The sequence below is a fragment of the Armigeres subalbatus genome, chromosome 3 (assembly GCF_024139115.2).
Source record: "Armigeres subalbatus isolate Guangzhou_Male chromosome 3, GZ_Asu_2, whole genome shotgun sequence".
Lineage (NCBI taxonomy): Eukaryota > Metazoa > Arthropoda > Insecta > Diptera > Culicidae > Armigeres > Armigeres subalbatus.
This window is the reverse complement of record NC_085141.1, coordinates 240,431,825-240,452,758: the sequence shown is the minus strand read 5'-3', so window position 1 is coordinate 240,452,758 and position 20,934 is coordinate 240,431,825. Positions and strand designations below refer to the sequence as shown.

Genomic DNA, 20,934 nt, shown 5'->3' with positions numbered 1-20,934 from the left:
CCATTTCGTTCCGAATAACTATCAATCTGTCAAAACTCAAATGGGTCGGCTTTGGAGTAAAATTTTAACCACGATGGGAAAATAACCATCGAAGTGTCAAATTTTAACTAAAATTTAAACGAATCAGTGGAATGGTTCACAGCCTTAGTAGCCATGAATTAGTTGTCGATCTGTCATATTTTTATGTGGTGAAAAATAGGTACGTGACCCTACACACAAAAAAATAACGTTAATCGAATTAAAAAAACCGTTGGTTAAAATAAAAAGTTTCGTTGGTTCTTTTCCGTAGAGAGTCGCGGATCATTAAAATAAAAGTTCGTTAACTTTCGATTCATAATCGGTAAGGTTGTCATATATGAAATTGAAAGTTTGAACTTTTAAAAATCAATAGTAGAACTGTCAAATAGAAACTATGAAAAATAAAAGTACGAATACTTTTAAATTGATAAAAAGTATGTTTCGTTTATAGTTTTTTAATACTGTCAAACCATTAAAGAATAAAATAGGGAAAATTTATGGATTCTTGTTATTGATAATGGTTAGTTTTTATTTTACATTAACATAATTTATTTATTTATTTGGATGAATTGATGTCCAGGCGATCAACTCCAGTTTTCCCGATATGTTCATTGAAGACAATGCTGATTAGGTGGCCACTGCAAGACAGTTGGGGGCTCGGTTTCGCCATCGTCATATCGGATGAAGTTTGCTGCGCCGGAAGATTAGAATAGTCGGAAAGATGCTGTAAATAAATAATGTCTTGATAACTTTCATAAGATTAAAAAAACCCAGATTAATCCACCTACAGTGAGATTTTGACCCTTCCTTAAGCCCCAAACGCAATACAACGGAACGGCGACGAAAACGGCAAATTTGACAGAAAATATATGGGCTAACTGTCAAATTTTCCGTTTCCGTCGCCGTTCCGTTGTATTGCGTTTGGGGTTTTAGTTATAAGGATTTTGACGTAGGACTTACGTCTCTCTTTACTATACCGGGTGTCATTCCAAAATATTCAAATCCACCGCGTTACGCTGTGTTGAAAGATTTTAAACGTTAATAGAGTTAGTCTCAATGGACGAATTTCTGCGGTAAGCCCCTCAATCGACAGATTTCAAGTATGCCTTTCATGTCCATGTTTGATAAGACCCGAAAAACTTGTTTCAATAGGCATGAAACTGTTTTCAATGAAAAACATTGAGATCAAGGGAACCTATAAATATGGGTACCGCATAATTCTTGCATCATTCCATTACCACGTTCTCATTGGTGCAGACACCAGCGAATGAGCAGCCGCTGGGTCTGCCGAGAAGCCATAAAATAGCGCAACGCGATTTTTTCCTTTCATTCTGACCGGGACAAGCGAAGCAACCGCATCATCGATTGAACAGCACTTTTAATAGGGAAAGAAGTCTGCACCGACCGCTTTTTCGGCTCGTCACCATCGAAGCGACCATCATCATCCGAAACCTAGCCAGCACATCAGCAGTCCACCCTACAGACCCGACAAAGCAGTAATGCTGAGCGAATACCGGCAGCAGCAGCAGAGTGGAGCCGAGACCGGCCGGCATCGGTGCTGAGCCGAGACAGGCTGAAGAAAAGCCACATGATGCAGCATGTATGTCCAAAAAACAAACGGTTCTTCAGAGAGCCAATAATAGAGATCAATATCAATGCTTTCAATACCCTTCGGGATAGAAATTGTACTTGGGTGCCAAATCCAATATTCTAGAGATAAAATTTTGTGCGTGGTTTTCATAAATAGCATCAAAACTAACAGTAGATAATTTTTCTGATTTAACCGCGAAGTGGACGAAGGACTTCGCTTGACCATGCCTTTAAAGATTCATAAGATGTCCAAATATCTCACATAATCTTATTTGGATAAAGAAAACACCGATTACAGCTAAAACATTAATAAACTATCAATCGATTTTTCATCAAATGTTGGATTTTTTGGCATTGATCAAGAAATATCTAGATAAACATTGTTTGCTACTGACCGCACACAAAGCGAACGTGACTGAATGATCGTCCCATGTTACCAATTCTAAATCTTATCACTCGAAATCCCATGTCCGGGTGTTTCCTTCCTTCTACTACTAACAATGTTGTCTCAGAAAAGAACACGTACTTCTCACCTGAACTGCAATTCTAAGCTCGCTTGCCCGGCTTATTGGCCTGTATCAAGCGAAAAGTCCCGTTAGGAAATAGACGTCAGCAGCGAGCAACAAGCGTAAAAAAAAGAAGAAGCCCTTCTCGAACGCGTTGATGATGATGACGCTTTGGCTGACAAAGAAGCGGGATACAAGACACTGGTTGATTGGCCCACCAATTGGGAAGCAGAGAAGATTCAAAATAAGGTATAAAAGAAAAGTGCATTCGCTCGCAGAGTATTCATTCTTTTTTATACCATCACTAGAAATTCGCGGTTATTTGAAATGATCGTTTTCTTACTTTTTGCACTTAGCCGAAGCAAACAGCCTGTTTCAAGGCTCTAAGAGTTAAAAATAATGTTCTCCTTCAGTCGCTATCGCACGGATTAGGAGGCCCTACATCCCCTGCTGGGCCAACTTGTGGCTTATTTCAGGCAGTCCTTCAGTGGGAAGGTTGCCACTGTCAAGGCTAATATTCCCTGACCGGACAGATACTTCCTGAATTGTTTTTGATGATTCTTGTTCGAGGTAGATTTGATTTCTGTGTCGGTTTGCTGAGAAGATTTTGCCAAGGAATGGTATGCAACGCCGATTATTTATCCAAAATAGTTGATGTGAGAAATTTGGACATATTATGTATCTTAAAGGCATGGTTAAGTCAAGTCCTACGTCCACTTAGCGGTTATGTCACAGACATTACCCACTGTTCGTTTTTTTTCCAGACTCCAGTATTTAAACCGAGATAAATAAAACTACTCAGCTTCCCACGGTGATTTACCGTGAAGCTGACAAAATAATTGCCTACCCAAAGGCGGATGTCATGGGTTGAATGACAACTTAACGAATGATAACGTACTGTGCTTCATGCTGCCTATCTATAAGGCGCTCGTCGGATTGAATAACTATTGTGACATGGTTAGTAACTATCGTAACGGTGGTTTAGTATCCCGACTAGAAGAGCATAACAAAAATTTAACACAATTTTAACATATTGTGATATTTATAACTTATTTTGATACAATTTTGTTCTCAGTAAACATTACCTTTCGAATGTTGTAACAGGATTATATCATAATATGATTTGAAAAATGCTTAACACCGAATTGCCCAACAGTAGGCAATTAAAATAAATGTAGCAAAAGTCTTGCAGCCATAGGTATCACAACGCTGATATAATTTGAGAAGGTTGCCTTATTTGTAATGTTGTTAATTTCATGTTCTCGAAAAATATTCTTGTTCAGACAAAAACAAAAAAATATGATTGTTGATCACAATCTGTAGACCTATCACTACCTGTAAAAATTCCAACTGCACAGAAACAATAATATAAAATTGTAACATAATTTGATAGTTTTTTGTTTCCAGTAGTGCAGTTTTTGATAGAAATTTAGATATTTTAACAACATGCTGCACCATGTTTCTAACATATTTTGTTATAAAAATTTAGTATAACATAATAACATAGTATGATATAATTTTGATATGACCTTCTAGTCGGGATATTGTACTCGTAATTTCCAGAGACCTCGATATTATTTGATCCAGAACTAACTAAATCAGTCATTGATCTGAGCGAAACTCAATAGCGTTCCATAATAACATATATTTCGCCTTATGGATGCCTAATTTGGTAAAACTAAACTTGTTCAATACCTTAAAAATGAGCGAGATTTTTATGGTAGTAAATTTCAGAATTTGCACACATACGCACACATACATGCATACAAGTGATCTATTAGTGTCTCAAAACATGCTCACATTTGCTATCTAGCTTCCACTGAAGAAATTTTTGAAATCCCTTTCAATTTTTACGTTTTTTGCTTTTCTGAGAAGATTTTCTTATACATGCTTCTATATGTTCCTAAATTAAAATCATTTGTTTCTTTGAAACAAATCAGAAAAATAGGCATAATTCCATGTTATATTATTTGATATAATTATATTTTCAATGTCAAAGTGTATTTGTTTAAAATACCATGCATTTTATTTAATAATTCACGAGATTTCTTGATAGATCAATACGTAACACACCTGCGTAACGCATACAAAGTGAAATTATAGACACTTCCGAAGGAAGGGTCAAAAACATCTCAAGTGACACTTTTTTAATGTATTAAAGTCTTAATTAAAGTGTTACTTACCACCAAAACCTTGACCATAGCGCGATTTGCATCGGCTGCACTCGCTGCACTACTTTTGTTCGATTGTGGATTCTCAAAGACGAAAACAAACTGTTTGTGAGTGAAGAAAAATACAAACAATTGTTTTCTCTTTCCATCGTTCGGTGTCACAGCACCGGCTATAAGGCTATCTGACGTTTAATCATCTTTCTCTTGCACGCGCACGGAAAGGATAGGATTTGTTTTCATACGGAAACGCTTCGGAAGCGTTTCCGTATGAAAACAAACCCTATCCCGCCTGTGCGCGTGCAAGAGAAAGATGATAAACGTCAGATTGCCTTATGTGTTGTTTACGTAAGGTGATTTAACATTTCTTGAACTTCTGTGACGAAAGCGCGTACTTTTAATTTTACACACAGCCTCGAAACAAAATACTTTTACATAAAATACAAACATTTTACGGAGACGATTTTTACTCTCATTTTAAAGAAAATAAGCCGCTTTTCAGATAGAAAGCGCATTACATTTGTTTGTATAGTTTTATTTTTTTCTGTAGAGTATCCCAAAATAAGGGGGGCAGCAGGGACTTTGTCCAAGGGCTTGACGATCCCTCCCCAGGCCATCTGCGAGTTGTGGCGCCTGCCTAGGATGTGGTGGGGTTTGACAGTGGGCCCTGTTAAACCTCTATAAAAAGCTGCATGTATCCGCAAGTAGGCTGCGCCAAAGCGACCGTGTGCCGCTCAAAGCGCACAAGCCCAAGTCCTGGTGTTAGGTGGGACGCTAAACAGCCCTGACACGACGGCCCTCCGGCGAGACAGGAGGTTTGCGCAGGCCCAATAAGCTGCCTGGAAAACCAATAATTACGAACAATATAAGAGATAATGCGACTCGATATAATCGGCAAAGACCTAGGCGACGAATAAAGGATCACGATTGGAAGCTTGGAACATGGAACTGCAAGTCGCTAGGTTTCGCAGGTTGCGACAGGATGATCTACGATGAATTACATCCCCGCAACTTCGACGTCGTGGCGCTGCAGGAGATTTGCTGGACAGGACAGAAGGTGTGGAAAAGCGGGCATCGGGCGGCTACCTTCTACCAAAGCTGTGGCACCACCAACGAGCTGGGAACCGGCTTCATAGTGCTGGGAAAGATGCGCCAACGCGTGATTGGGTGGCAGCCAATCAACGCAAGGATGTGCAAGCTGAGGATTAAAGGCCGTTTCTTCAACTATAGCATCATCAACGTGCACTGCCCACACGAAGGGAGACCCGACGACGAGAAAGAAGCGTTATACGCACAGCTGGAGCAGACATACGATGGATGCCCACTGCGGGACGTCAAAATCGTCATCGGTGACATGAACGCGCAGGTAGGAAGGGAGGAAATGTATAGACCGGTCATCGGACCGGATAGTCTGCACACCGTATCGAATGACAACGGCCAACGATGCATAAACTTCGCAGCCTCCCGCGGAATGGTAGTCCGAAGCACCTTCTTTCCCTGCAAAAATATCCACAAGGCCACATGGAGATCACCTAACCAAGAAATGGAAAACCAAATCGACCACGTTCTAATCGACGGTAAATTCTTCTCCGACATCACGAACGTCCGCACTTACCGCAGTGCGAATATTGAATCCGACCACTACCTCGTTGCAGTTTGCCTGCGCTCAAAACTCTCGACGGTGTACAACACGCGTCGAAGTCGGGCGCCGCGGCTTAATATTGGGCGGCTACAAGACGGTAGACTAGCCCAAGAATACGCGCAGCAGCTGGAAGTGGCACTCCCAACGGAAGAGCAGCTAGGCGCAGCGTCTCTTGAAGATGGATGGAGAGATATTCGATCCGCCATTGGTAGCACCGCAACCGCTGCACTTGGCACGGTGCCCCCGGATCGGAGAAACGACTGGTATGACGGCGAATGTGAGCAGTTAGTAGAAGAGAAGAATGCAGCATGGGCGAGATTGCTGCAACACCGCACGAGAGCGAATGAGGCACGATATAAACAGGCGCGGAACAGACAAAACTCGATTTTCCGGAGGAAAAAGCGTCAGCAGGAAGATCGAGACCGTGAAGAGACGGAGCAACTGTACCGCACTAATAACACACGAAAGTTCTATGAGAAGTTGAACCGTTCACGTAAGGGCCACGTGCCACAGTCCGATATGTGTAAGGACATAAACGGGAACCTTCTTACGAACGAGCGTGAGGTGATCCAAAGGTGGCGGCAGCACTACGAAGAGCACCTGAATGGCGATGTGGCAGACGAAGATGGCGGTATGGTGATGGACCTAGGGGAACGCGCGCAGGACATAATTCTACCGGCCCCGGATCTCCAGGAAATCCAGGAGGAGATTGGTCGGCTGAAGAACAACAAAGCCCCTGGGGTTGACCAACTACCAGGAGAGCTATTTAAACACGGTGGTGATGCACTGGCTAGAGCGCTGCACTGGGTCATTACCAAGATTTGGGAGGAGGAAGTTTTGCCGCAGGAGTGGATGGAAGGTGTCGTGTGTCCCATCTACAAAAAGGGCGATAAGCTGGATTGTAGCAACTACCGCGCAATCACATTGCTGAACGCCGCCTACAAGGTACTCTCCCAAATTTTATGCCGTCGACTAGCACCAATTGCAAGGGAGTTCGTGGGGCAGTACCAGGCGGGTTTTATGGGCGAACGCTCCACCACGGACCAGGTGTTTGCCATTCGCCAAGTACTGCAGAAGTGCCGCGAATACAACGTGCCCACACATCATCTATTCATCGACTTCAAAGCCGCATATGATACAATCGATCGGGACCAGCTATGGCAGCTAATGCAGGAACACGGTTTTCCGGATAAACTGACACGGTTGATCAAAGCGACGATGGATCGGGTGATGTGCGTAGTTCGAGTTTCAGGGGCATTCTCGAGTCCCTTCGAAACCCGCAGAGGGTTACGGCAAGGTGATGGTCTTTCGTGTCTGCTATTCAACATCGCTTTGGAAGGGGTAATACGAAGAGCAGGGATTAACACGAGTGGTACGATTTTCACGAAGTCCGTCCAGCTATTTGGTTTCGCCGACGACATAGATATTATGGCACGTAACTTTGAGAAGATGGAGGAAGCCTACATCAGACTGAAGATGGAAGCCAAGCGGATTGGACTAGTCATCAACACGTCGAAGACGAAGTACATGATAGGAAGAGGTTCAAGAGAAGACAATGTGAGCCACCCACCGCGAGTTGGCATCGGTGGTGATGAAATCGAGGTGGTAGAAGAATTTGTGTACTTGGGCTCACTGGTGACTGCCGAAAATGATACCAGCAGAGAAATTCGGAGGCGTATAGTGGCTGGAAATCGTGCATACTTTGGACTCCGCAAGACGCTTCGATCGAATAGAGTTCGCCGCCGTACCAAACTGACCATCTACGAGACCTGGACGATGCTCGTGGAGGACCAACGCGCACTCGGAGTTTTCGAAAGGAAAGTGCTGCGTACCATCTATGGTGGGGTGCAGATGGCGGACGGTACATGGAGGAGGCGAATGAACCACGAGTTGCATCAGCTGTTGGGAGAACCATCCATCGTTCACACCGCGAAAATCGGACGACTGCGGTGGGCCGGGCACGTAGCCAGAATGTCGGACAATAACCCGGTGAAAATGGTTCTCGACAACGATCCGACGGGCACAAGAAGGCGAGGTGCGCAGCGGGCAAGGTGGATCGATCAGGTGGAAGATGACTTGCGGACCCTCCGTAGACTGCGTGGCTGGCGACGTGCTGCCATGGACCGAGCCGAATGGAGAAGACTCTTACATACCGCACAGGCCACTTCGGCCTTAGTCTGAATAAATAATAATAATAATCCCAAAATAAAATATGTTTTCAGGGGATGTTGGAATGTGACTTTAGGAGAACGATAGAATACTTTCAATGCAGAATCAAGACCCATGTGGGCGCCGGCAGTGCGAAGCCGTACTCGCGGATGGACAACATGTTAGCAACATATAGGCGAATCTGAGTTTTAATGAGCTGAAATAGACCAACACAAATTTTTGCTTTAGGGGAAAGCTTCTTAGTTGTCGACTAAGCGTGACTAAACAGGACGGCAGGGCTGGTGCGATGCAGTTAAACGTTTGGAGTTTTGTATAGGTATTTTCATTTATTCTAATAGGAATCTATTTTTTTATTATTTTTAGGACTGGCTTCTATTATGCGGGGCAAACTATCGTCCGTTTATTTCGCGGCACGTTCCAATCAGTGGTATTTTAGCGGACGTTCCGAATGATAGTGTACCAAAAGATATTCCAAAATCCAAGAGAAAATGTTTTAAACAAAAGTAAAATTATCTCCTGTGGATGGTATTTTTTAAATTTTTGGTTATAACGAAAATATAATTATTAAATCTGTTGAAAATACATTTGCAGAATGATATGAATAAGTAAATACACCGTTTTCACTGATAGACAGCCGATGACCACCAACGGTCAAAATTTAGTAATTTGAGTGGCTTCACCCTCATAGATAATAGGAAAAGCATAACCCGTTTAGTTATGTACCAATTTTGATTTACCTCGGATTTTTATTCGATTTGATTAAGACAAGAAACGCGTTACTTTAAGCCAACAGAGCCCCGCATTATGGATTGAAACTACGTGAAACTTATGAAAATTATGAGGCTGCACTCGGAAGACCATGTAATGTGCAATAGCAGCTTATAAAGGTTTGCATGTCTCCTGAACGAGATATCTGAAGACATCATTGTGGTGATAGCGATTAAGTTAAAAATAAATAAAATAAATTAAAGTCGAACAAGTATTTAAATGTACTGAAAAAGCTTAAAAAGAATTACAAGGCACTTATTATAAATCTTTGCATATCACAAATTCTTTAACATGTGATGTAAGCAAGCTTTGAAAGCTCAGTGCATATTGCTGGCAATTCGCCAAAAAGTAGGCAATTATATTGCACCTAATGAACGTGAAGGCATTCATGGTAAAATATGGCAACAAGGTATGAATGGCACGAATGGAGTGTTAACCCATCACTACCGGACCATGTCTCATATGTCTATAGATATGAGTAAAATGGTAGAAACAATTTGAATTTTTGACCGATGTGTTTAGGCGCATCAACGGTGGGACCTGCAGCTGGGCGGAGACTACCGTAGCGTAGTGCCCATTCCTGGACCAGGACCTACAGGAGTAGGTCCGAGCAGCGGTGGACCTATAGGAATAGGTCCGTGTTCCCGGTGGCAGTAGTAGGCAGCGGGTAAGTGGGTGGCACCGCCCCCTGCTGGTCGAAATGCCGCCGGAGGAAGCAGTTCCCGATGACAATCAAGTCAGAGAGCGGGTAGAACTGCTCTCTACTTTGATTGTCATTCGGAGGTAGAGGCAATCGCTCCGATTAGGAGCGGTGGTTGAATCGGTCACGACAATCATGTAGATATTTCACAATGTCATAACTATTATATTCTTCATACCGCATGTTGAATAAATGAAAATCGAATAGATTCATCTAGAAGCGATTTTGGGTACCACGAGAGCGTTTACGAGCTTGAATTCCACCTAAAAAAAGTCAGCATTAAAAATATGTTTTGATGAAAAATATTACTCTGTGTTCCGGTATAACACTCCAATCGCTAGCAAAATTATGACAAATCAATGTTTTCATAGAAAATTTCAACTTCATAGATTGCTAAGACCCATCTATAAAAATTATAGTGGACACACCATATGTCAAAAGGGGTGATGCAAAGCATTATGTTTAAAAAAATTTTCAGCTGCAGCCTGTGTTATGAATTGTGCAGTCAAGAATCTAGGCAAGAATATAGGGTTCGCTTGAGCCTTGAAATTATTTAATTATTGTCGGGCCGCCACCAAACCGGACCGCGCGATTGAGCACTCGCGCTGCGACTGCGAATATTTCATTAGTAGTGTGCATCATACACGCATGAAGGTACTATCATGCGCACCAGTGGCGTAGCCACGGGGGTGGTTTTGGGCATAACCCCCCCCCCCCAAGACAAAATTTATAGAAGAAATTTTTTTTTTTCGAAAAAAAAATGTTCAGAAAACCCCCCCAACCCAATTTTCTGGCTACGCCACTGATGCGCACTAATCAGAAATGAGTTGCGACGTCTGATAACTGCAGATATTTCATTTTATTGAAAACAAATTTTCGATTTTCTACTATACACGGAATACGTTTATGGCAGCGCACTCTAAATATCCCTCTCTATGTTGAAGAGGGTCCGGTAATTCAATATAATGGTCCTTCGGGCGGGGGGTTCGAAAATGCCCAATTTTTGCGTTACGTAATTAATGGATCTTCCCTTATGATATGATGAGGATACTTTCTTGCGTGACGTCCCAATTTGTTGTTTACATTTTCCATCATCCATTAATACACTTGCATTTGCTCTTATTCCTCACCTTAGTATCTACTGCCAGTTGATCTTGACAGCCTCTCGATGCAATGAAATAAATACTAAGGTATGGAAATCCATATATTGTGTGCGTGCCTTTCGTGTATGGCGAAAAAGCTTTCACTACTACATTCGAACGAGCTCCCATAAGTAGTCGTGCAAATATATATGTATTTGCTGTTTACATTTTCCATCATCCACTAATACACTTGCATTTGATCTTCTTCCTCACCTTCTATCTATCTCATTGCACTCGATGGTTGAAAACAAACTGAGTAAAAGTGTGAGTGAAATGTACGTGGCGTGTACACACGCATTGCTCGGTTTCCACACATTCCACAAACGCAAAACACATTAAAAGTCTTGTGCATACCGCATATGTGTCCCATCTTTGCTGGGCCTCCTGTTTAATGGGACTGATATGCGATTACAGGCTGTGTAGTTGCAATCCATTGTGACAATGTTGGTATTTTTGCAATATTTTGTGTTTTGCTCTTCTTTTCTAGTTTGTTTATAGATTTTGTCCAGGAAAGAACACGGCAGCTTAATCATCGCAGTTGAAAATCCCCTCTTTGTGAATAGTTCGTCAATCCGAAGTGCAGCGTAATTTATTACGAGAAGTAAAAGGACGATACATTTGAAAGCACGAAAAATGACTAGTGAATTGGAGGACGAAAGTTACGTGATTCAAATCCGTGCCAAACTCAATCAACAGAAGGTAAAACTTTGGGAGCTTCCGTATTACAATGCTGCAACCACAGAAAGTTCTATTTCCGAAATGGAGGTAATGATTAAAACAGTTTTTATAATAATAAATGCTATCACAATTTTCTTGTAGAAACTGGCTATAGATTATCATGAAGAATTGAATATATCAGTGAAGGACTGCCTGCAAGCTATCAAAAAATTACAACAAAATGCATTGGATAAGCTAAAGAGTAAAACCGAATTTACACAAACTGGCCTGGCAACGTTGAAAATTAGGACACCCATGATGCATGATGCCAATAATAAACTGTTCGATGTGAAGATTAAAATCGCCTCGAAAGCACAGGACCTTGCTGATATTGTTGCGAAAAGATTAACAATCGATGCCCTCAGGTAAATCCGTATGCTTACTATTTGGCAGAATTGAGTGGTACACTAATTTTTATGCCGTTAGGTATCACTAAGTTCTCGATCTTCCGGAATTTTTGATGACGTTACTTTCTGTTACACATTACTATTTACATATTTTTAGAATAAAGTTAGTTTGTGCAGGAAAACTGCTGAACCCTAGTAAAACCCTTTCGGAGCAAAATGTTCCAAACGGGGCCACCGTTATGGCATTGGTAATGATGCAAAGCGTTGATGCCGCCCAGAAAGAAAATGGTTTATATGATCGTGTACACAAAATTAGGACCGATGCTGAACTGCTTATCAACGATAATGATCAATCGGATTTTCTCAGTGTAAGTAAAATTTCAAAAAAAAAGTATCTATATAAGGCTTTCGTAACTCTTACAATTTCTTGAAAAAGTAAGCATCGTTATCCGACAAAAATGTACATGGCTGTTGATGTTTTAATTTCATTTTTCAGTTGGAAGATCAAGACGGAAATGCAATTCATCTTCCCAAGACTGAGAAAAAATCCCTTTTGATGGCGCTAACTTTGTATGAGAAAGGAAAAGTAGCGCTAAGGAAGGATAATTTTGAAGAAGCACTTCTATTATTTCTAGAAGCTGATAATGATTTTCGGTCTTGCAACTCCCAGCTACTGACAGTGGTCGACAACTATGCTCTTCTGAATTTGGACATAGTTTGGTGTTATCTTTGCCTTAAGGTATGTTTCTGTCACTGGCGTCGCCAGCTATTGTTATTTGGTGGGGCACCACTTGGCGCAAGAACAAAAGCGTATGAGAACATTGGTGTGATTGCATCGTGTGGTGCCCCACCTCTGTCCTCCAGTGGTGTCTGTATTAACTGTGAAAGTATTCTGAATTTAACTTTGATATGTTGTAGAACATTAACCAACTACCTGACGCCGAACAGCGATTACGATTATGCGGGGAGAAATTTCAGCAAAGCTACGGGGAGAATATGCATCGAGCCGCAACAATCAGAGGAACCCAGCGATGCAGTGAGAAGGCTTTATTACTTAGACTACATTTATTGAAAGCGGTCCTGTATTTCCACCAAAACAAACGAGAAGAGGCTAGGGTAATGTTTCAAGTGGTAGAAACCGAACTTCAGAGTCTGAAAGTTGATGATGCTTCGTTAACCACTTTACTCGAATTCGGATTTGAGCTGTCCGAGTCTCGAATAGCTCTGAGAGCAACGTCGAATAATGTAGAAGCTGCCATCGACTTCATAAACAATAGGAGAGAAATGTTAACTGCAAACGAGAAAAAGTCTAAACGGGAGAAGACGTTGTATAAAAAAATTGGTTTCGAGCATGCTGATGAAGTCCACATAAACGTTGATTTGGTTGATCAGCTTGTTGAAATGGGCTATTCTGAATCGTTGGCTGCCATGGCTTTGAAGAAGTCTAAAAATAATATCTTGGACGCTCTAAACGAACTTCAAAATAATCATGATCAGCTGAAAACCGAACTTACGAATAGCCTCACCCCGTCCGAGGATCTCATCGACAAACTTATTGATTTAGGGTTTCACAAGGAAGCAGCAGTGACAGCTCTTCGCCAAACTATCAACAACTTTGAAGAGGCCGTTGAGTTTCTCGTAGCAGCACAAAACAACAACAGTTACGACAGTTTGCTAACCGAGCAGGAATCGCTGAATGCTCCACTTCCAACAAGCACAGAGACGGTTGGTACGGTACCATCCGGATCAGAACAACCAGCAGGACCGTCTCGTAAAAGGGCCAAGAACGATAGGAATAACGCAAAGAAGGAAATGATGGACATTTTGTACAAAAGCTTCTCCAAGGACATGAAGACTAACAGTGATACTTATCTGGATCTATCTTTGGTCGAGGAAGCAGCTGTTTTGGATGAATACAAGAAGTTGCTGAACATGTAGGCTGGCCAGTGAATGCTAAAACGCCATTATGCTGCAATAAAGTTTTTATTTATTCAAATTTTATATTCATAGGTATACGATGTATCTATATTAATAATCAATTTATGCAAACGTAAGAATAGTTGGAGTCAAAGTTATTTTCTTCGAATACTAATTCATAATAAGCTTCAGGTGCATCGTTGATCTACATCGGCATGTTTTCAAATGAAATCAAATGGAGACGGGATTCTAACGAATAGGATTTGTTTGACAGTTTCAGTCGTCCGTAAACAAGAATAATAATAATCATTATTATTATTTATTCAGACTAAGGCCGAAGTGGCCTGTGCGGTATATAAGAGTCTTCTCCATTCGGCTCGTTCCATGGCTACACGTCGCCAACCACGCCCCAACTAACATTTTTGGTGCTAAAAGCTTCAACTTCTAGCCTTTGGCTGTATAATATTTGAATAAAAGCAGCCAATGCTGAATAAAAGAAAAGCCTCCGCAAATAATCCCTTAAACTTCAACTCGACTATTACCCAAATATCTATCAGCTAGTCAGTGTGCCGAATATATTTAATCTTTTATCGTTTATGCAGCTTTCATATAGTCATAAAACAGCTCTGTCTGAATTAGCAACAAAGCTTATCGGTTAAGAGCTCATGTATGTAACTGAGTTGCTTGTTAGCAACTTCCCATATTACGATGAGTAGCATTCACAATGAAAACGTTTTTGCTGTTGTTATAGCACTAACAATATAGCGTAATGGCGCTGAAAATGAACTAACGAAGCTTTTAGGCAACTTCTGTACCTTTGAAGATTACACAACGTTTAAGTAAACCTATTACTGCTTCTTTTAATAGCATATCAGTATGGAACGTCAAAACCGCTATGTTTACATTTGATTTTTGTTGCCGGAGCTGTGTATGAGCTATTGATTTCTGTAATGCAGCTACAAAGATATTCACCTGCTCTTATAGCAACTGACAAAGCGCTGTCATTAATGCTAGCAGATAGCGTAAGAAAACAAGCCATTTAGAAGCGATATTTCTGTTGACGGCTACTGTTAAACGATTAGCAGCAAAGTAGCATCTATACAGGTCGAGAAAATGTTGCCTAAGAACTAATTCAGCGATTGATGATGGATAAAATTGATGATGGATAAAATAAAAGAAACAGAACATGCTGATAGATGTTTGAATAATGGTTGAAATAATGCTGAAAGCATAATTTTTAAGCTTATGTGCTGAAAGCAGCATGTAGGCCTCTTTCCAACGTTTATACAGCATGAATCTTAAAATAGCGTTAGTAAAACAACCTATAGGGTATGCGAAGAAGCACATCCATAATTTTCTTTGTTATTTACATATGTCAAAGTGACGGTGATGACAGAGCAGCGGCCATTGAATCAGGAGATCAGGAGTTCGAATCTAGATAGCAACATAATTGATATTTGAGTTTTCACAAAAAAAAACATTGAATAAACTCCCGAAATTTACTCTCCTCTCAAAATAATATTTAATCAAATTGAATTCAGTGGCTGTATAAAACTTATTTAACAGATTCAAAAAATCTGAATAAGCGCCATTGAAGCGAATTATATTACTAAATGGTTTAGTAAAGATTGAGAAAAAACTGTGTAACATGCTGTAAAGTAGTTGTGCAGACACGTCAAAAACAGCTGAATAGATTCGCCAGATTTGCTGGTAAAAGCATTGAATAGAAGTTCTTGATCATATGTATAGCACACATATTCAGCTTGAAGCCGTATAGACGAGTTGAAATAACATTTACATTGACATTAAATGTTAGTTGGGGCAGTCTATGGAGGGTCCGCAAATCATCTTCCACCTGATCGATCCACCTTGCCCGCTGCGCACCTCGCCTTCTTGTGCCCGTCGGATCGTTGTCGAGAATCATTTTCACCGGGTTACTGTCCGACATTCTGGATACGTGCCCGGCCCACCGCAGTCGTCCGATTTTCGCGGTGTGAACGATGGATGGTTCTCCCAATAGCTGATGCAACTCGTGGTTCATTCGCATCCTCCACGTACCGTCCGCCATCTGCACCCCACCATAGATGGTACGCAGCACTTTCCTTTCGAAAACTCCAAGTGCGCGTTGGTCCTCATCGAGCATCGTCCAGGTCTCGTGTCCGTAGAGGACTACCGGTCTAATGAGCGTTTTGTAGATTGTCAGTTTGGTACGGCGGCGAACTCTATTCGATCGGAGCGTCTTGCGGAGTCCAAAGTACGTACGATTTCCAGCCACTATAAATACTGCCGTCCCAAGCATATCTGTCCCATGTCGATTTTTATCATTTTTGAGTTTTATGCACCAAACGTTCTAAATTAATGTATATTTTATTGTGAACAAATAAATACATATAGTTTGTTCGAAAACTTGGCGAAAAAATATCGGGTCATTTTGTCCCATTGTAGAATTTCCAAGCATAACTGTCCCATTGAAAAAAATTTCATATAACATGTATTAAATTACTTCGAAGAGGCCCATTTTCATTATCAAATCATTCAGAGAAAGAATATGGGTTGTGGTATAGTTTCAATGGGAAAAAGGTTAATCCACCTAACATCGTTGATGCCTTTCTTGTGCATTATGAAAATTGAAAAGTAATAATTGAAGCATATTAAGATGATTTATATTAAAATTTGAGTGAGAATAGTCTCTCATTTTTATTCGCATTCTTTGTATTCATTTAGACTTTTTCTTCTTTTCTTGTTGGCATTACCATTTTTGCATTCGTATATGATGAGGCTAACACGATAATACTTTTATGCCTAATTGCACCCGAAAATTCCTTTGACCGTGAGTCCAACCAAGCCACCTAAGCATCATCGCTTTGTAGTCGTGCTTCTAATCGCATGGCTATAAGGTAGGCCCAATTAATTTACATATATACAAAATTTTCCAATAGCTTCGAAAGTGACTAATCGATTTTCAATAGCAAACAATGGGGCCGAATTTCCCGTCGAGTACAACTTATTACGAATAAATGGTCCTTAACATGTGTTTACAAATGTTCACACACGCACCACACACAGGTGGAAGTTTCCACTCGACACATCAGATGCTAATCTGAAATAAATTTTATAGGAATCATCAAACACCTTCGCAGTATTGCGGTATTGAGTTACCACGTAATCTGATTTTGATGCTTCTTCCAAAAATCCATCTGCGCTGAAACATAATTCACCTGAACCAGTGGCGTTGCCAGAAAATGAGGGGGGGGGGGTAGTTTTCCGAACTTTTTTTCTACGAAAAAAAAAATCTTCTAAAAATTTTGTCTCTGAGGGGGGGGGGGTTCATGTCCAAAACCACCCCCATGGCTACGCCACTGACCAGAATTTATTTCAGGATTAAATTATGTATAGGAACCAATTCTCACTGTCCTTATACTTATGTAAGATATAATATCTCTGGGGTTTTCAGACACACTCGTCCCCATGTCAGCTTTTTAATACATATTTTTTTCTATGGAGCGTAAGCCCCCTCCCCCAAAAGCTTACGTTATTAGTGTACGGCCCTTTACTACAATACGCTTTGAAAAGATTTAATGCATTTAATTTGAAACAGGTTGTTATCCAGACCCAACTAAACTTTTGCTAAGCGCGAAGTAATCTGATGATACTTTAGCATTGGGACAAATATGCTTGGAATTATCAATTTTGTCTTCAATTTCGCAGCATAAATGTCCCACTGAATAAATTCCACTAAAAAACAGTGTTTATCTTTTGAAACATACTAAGTCATTAGAAATACACTATTTTCATCGATATACGTTTATTAATCAAAATTTCATGGGGCAATTTAGCTACAAACTAAAAAATATCTTTCCAACTTCAATCGCATTTTTCTCAGTTGCATATTTTTTGACATGGGACAGATATGCTTGACACGGCAGTATGCGTCTCCGAATTTCTCTGCTGGTATCATTTTCGGCAGTCACCAGTGAGCCCAAGTACACAAATTCTTCTACCACCTCGATTTCGTCACCACCGATGCCAACTCGCGGTGGGTGGCTCACATTGTCTTCTCTTGAACATCTTCCTATCATGTACTTCGTCTTCGACGTGTTGATGACTAGTCCGATCCGCTTAGCTTCGCTCTTCAGTCTGATGTAGGCTTCCTCCATCTTCTCAAAGTTACATTCCATAATATCTATGTCGTCTGCGAAGCCAAATAGCTGGACGGACTTATTGAAAATTGTACCACTCGTGTTAATCCCTGCTCTTCGTATTACCCCTTCCAAAGCGATGTTGAATAGCAGACACGAAAGACAATCACCTTGCCGTAACCCTCTGCGGGTTTCGAAGGGACTCGAGAATGCCCCTGAAACTCGAACTATGAACATCACCCGATCCATCGTCGCTTTGATCAACCGTGTCAGTTTATCCGGAAAACCGTGTTCCTGCATTAGCTGCCATAGCTGGTCCCGATCGATTGTATCATATGCGGCTTTGAAGTCGATGAATAGATGATGTGTGGGCACGTTGTATTCGCGGCATTTCTGCAGTACTTGGCGAGTGGCGAACACCTGGTCCGTAGTGGAGCGTTCGCCCATAAAACCCGCCTGGTACTGTCCCACGAACTCCCTTGCAGTTGGTGCTAGTCGACGGCATAAAATTTGGGAGAGTACCTGGTAGGCGGCATTCCGCAATGTGATTGCGCGGTAGTTGCTACAATCCAGCTTATCGCCCTTTTTGTAGATGGGACACACGACACCTTCCATCCACTCCTGTGGCAAAACTTCCTCCTCCCAAATCTTGGTAATGACCCAGTGCAGCGCTCTAGCCAGTGCCTCACCACCGTGTTTAACTACAGGCGTGCGCGTGATGTAGGTAGCCTACCGAAGATTCTTCATCTAGTGAGAAACCCGACAGCATACGGATGGAAATGTAATTTGGGTCTGGGAACGTGAACCCGTACGGGATTGGCCCCTAGCTCGTGAGCTACTGAATGTTAGCGTAAAGTGGTCATATTTAGCTTACCTATTTATATCTAAAGAAATAACACTGAATACTGCTAGGTAATTCAATTTTTTTTTTCAAATCTGCTTTACTCCATTTTTTATTCATTTGATTCTTTTCGAAACATTAAGAATTATTCAAAGCCTTTCTGAATAATTCTGAATATTCCGAAATCATACAATGTAAAAAAACGACGGTATGAAAAGTAAAAAGAACAAAATCGAGTTTAAGGCAGTTTAAAACCAAGGGAAAATTTGGTTGAATTAAAGGCTATGTTCTAAGGTCCTCACGTACTTCAAGGCTAGTTTAGACATTAGGAGCTTTTTTTTTTTTTATATCTATTGCATTTATTTGACAGGCTCAGGCGTGTATAACACTTAACGGAGCCGAGATTCTTTTTGATATTTACAATTGATATCATTATTATTTGCAGTTAGTACGAGGAAGGGATATAGACCAAGATACTCGTGGCGACTCAATGTTAGATTACGTAATTTAAGGATGGACGTGGTGGGATTTAGGTTTGAGGTATTTCAGCTGCTCATCCGGGTATTTGACATGACTGGTGTAGCGTAGCGTCGTGCTCGAGGTATGGTTCTTCAGGGAGCATCTTCCGGATGGCCAGAGCTTCATAGTACACGGAACAATAAGACAGAGACAAGAAAAAAAAACTGAGAAAGAAAAAAAATGAGGTATTAGACTTTGATGTCAGACGAGCAAAGAAAGGCATAGATGGCCTGCATATAAACCACATCGCGATCTCCCAAAACACCTCGAACTTCCCTGAAGGGTTGTTTACCTCGGGCCACAAGGGTATCCAATAGTTGCATTCTTGACGCGTCATTTTCCGTGCAAAGCCAAACTACGTGATCGATGTCATCGTAACCGGCTCCGCACCTACATAGATTGCTATCAACCAGTTTAATCCTGTGGAGATGTGCGTTTAGTGAATAGTGATTAGACATAAGCCTCGACATCGTGCGAATGAAGCCTCGACTTAAGTCCTCACCTCTGAACCACGCTCGCCCAGAAACTTTTGGAACTATGGAAAATAGCCACCGTCCAAGTTCATTGTGTGACCAATTCATTTGCCAGTTTTGAAGAGTACTCTGACGGACTAATGGGAAAAACTCGTTATTCGAGATTTGTCTATCATAAACATCACCTTCCTGTGCGCCCACCTTTGCTAGCGAGTCCGCCTTCTCATTGCCATAGATTAGGCAATGGGATGGGACCCATACAAAGGTAATCTTGAATGATCTTTCGACCAAATCACGCATCTGCTCTCTTATGTTTGCAAGAAAGTAAGATGCGTGCTTAACTGGTTTCATCGATCGGAGTGCCTCGATAGAACTAAGACTATCCGAGAAGATGAAATAATGGTCTACGGGCTGATCGGAAATTATCCCCAAAGCGAAGTTAATTGCTGCCAGCTCAGCAACATAAACCGAACACGGTTCCTGAAGTTTTCGGAAGGTGGTTGAATTTACATTGAAGACACCGAAGCCAGTGGATCCGTTGATGCGAGAACCATCAGTGAAATATCTGTTGTTGCAATTGACATGTTCATATTTTTCTGAAAAAATAGGGGGAATGGAAAGATTTCGAAGATGATCTGGTATTCCTTGAATAGCATGTTTCATGGACAGATCGTATTCAATTGAGGAACTGTCGTTGGTGTAGTGAACTCGAGGTGGGTTATAACATGGAAGACAAAGATCTGACGATATGTAGTTGAGATAGACTCTCAGAAATCTTGAATGTCGAATCAGTTCAAGCATATTATCGAAGTTTTCTAAGACAAGTGTGTTACTTGTTCCACATTTGATCAGTATTCTTAGTGAGAGCTCCCAGTAACGGTGCTTTAAAGGAGTGACTCCAGCAAGCACCTCCAGGCTCATGTTATGCGTTGAATGCATACAGCCAAGGGCAATACGCAAACAACGATATTGAATTCGTTCCAATTTGATAAGGTGGCAATCAGCTGCTGAGAGGAAGCAGAAAGAGCCGTACTCTAAAACAGAGAGAATAGTCGTTCTATATAGTTTGATGAGATCTTCCGGGTGAGCGCCCCACCATGTTCCGGAGATAGAACGTAGAAAATGGATCCTTTTTCGGCATTTCTCTATCAAATACTCAATATGGAGTTTCCAGGTACATTTGGAATCAAACACGACCCCAAGGTATTTAGAAGATAACGATTGGTTGATGTCATCATTCAACAGCTTGAGTTTCAGTTGAGCTGGGTACCGCTTCTT

At 41.3% G+C, this 20,934-nt stretch overlaps 1 protein-coding gene across 2 annotated transcripts; it reads left to right on the top strand.

Moving 5' to 3' along the window:
• Positions 1-11,127: 11,127 nt before the first annotated feature.
• LOC134227259 (NEDD8 ultimate buster 1-like) lies at positions 11,128-13,824 on the top strand. 2 transcript variants are annotated; one of them, XM_062708613.1, is made up of 6 exons: positions 11,128-11,146; positions 11,202-11,468; positions 11,523-11,785; positions 11,925-12,135; positions 12,264-12,506; positions 12,686-13,824. In XM_062708613.1, the coding sequence occupies exons 2-6, from the start codon at positions 11,337-11,339 to the stop codon at positions 13,703-13,705; spliced, it is 1,869 nt and encodes a 622-aa protein (XP_062564597.1). In that variant the 5' UTR covers positions 11,128-11,146; positions 11,202-11,336; the 3' UTR covers positions 13,706-13,824. The 2 variants fall into 2 exon arrangements, with proteins under 2 accessions (XP_062564597.1, XP_062564598.1); XM_062708614.1 differs by lacking the exon at positions 11,128-11,146 and having other exon boundaries at positions 11,164-11,402.
• Positions 13,825-20,934: the final 7,110 nt, after the last annotated feature.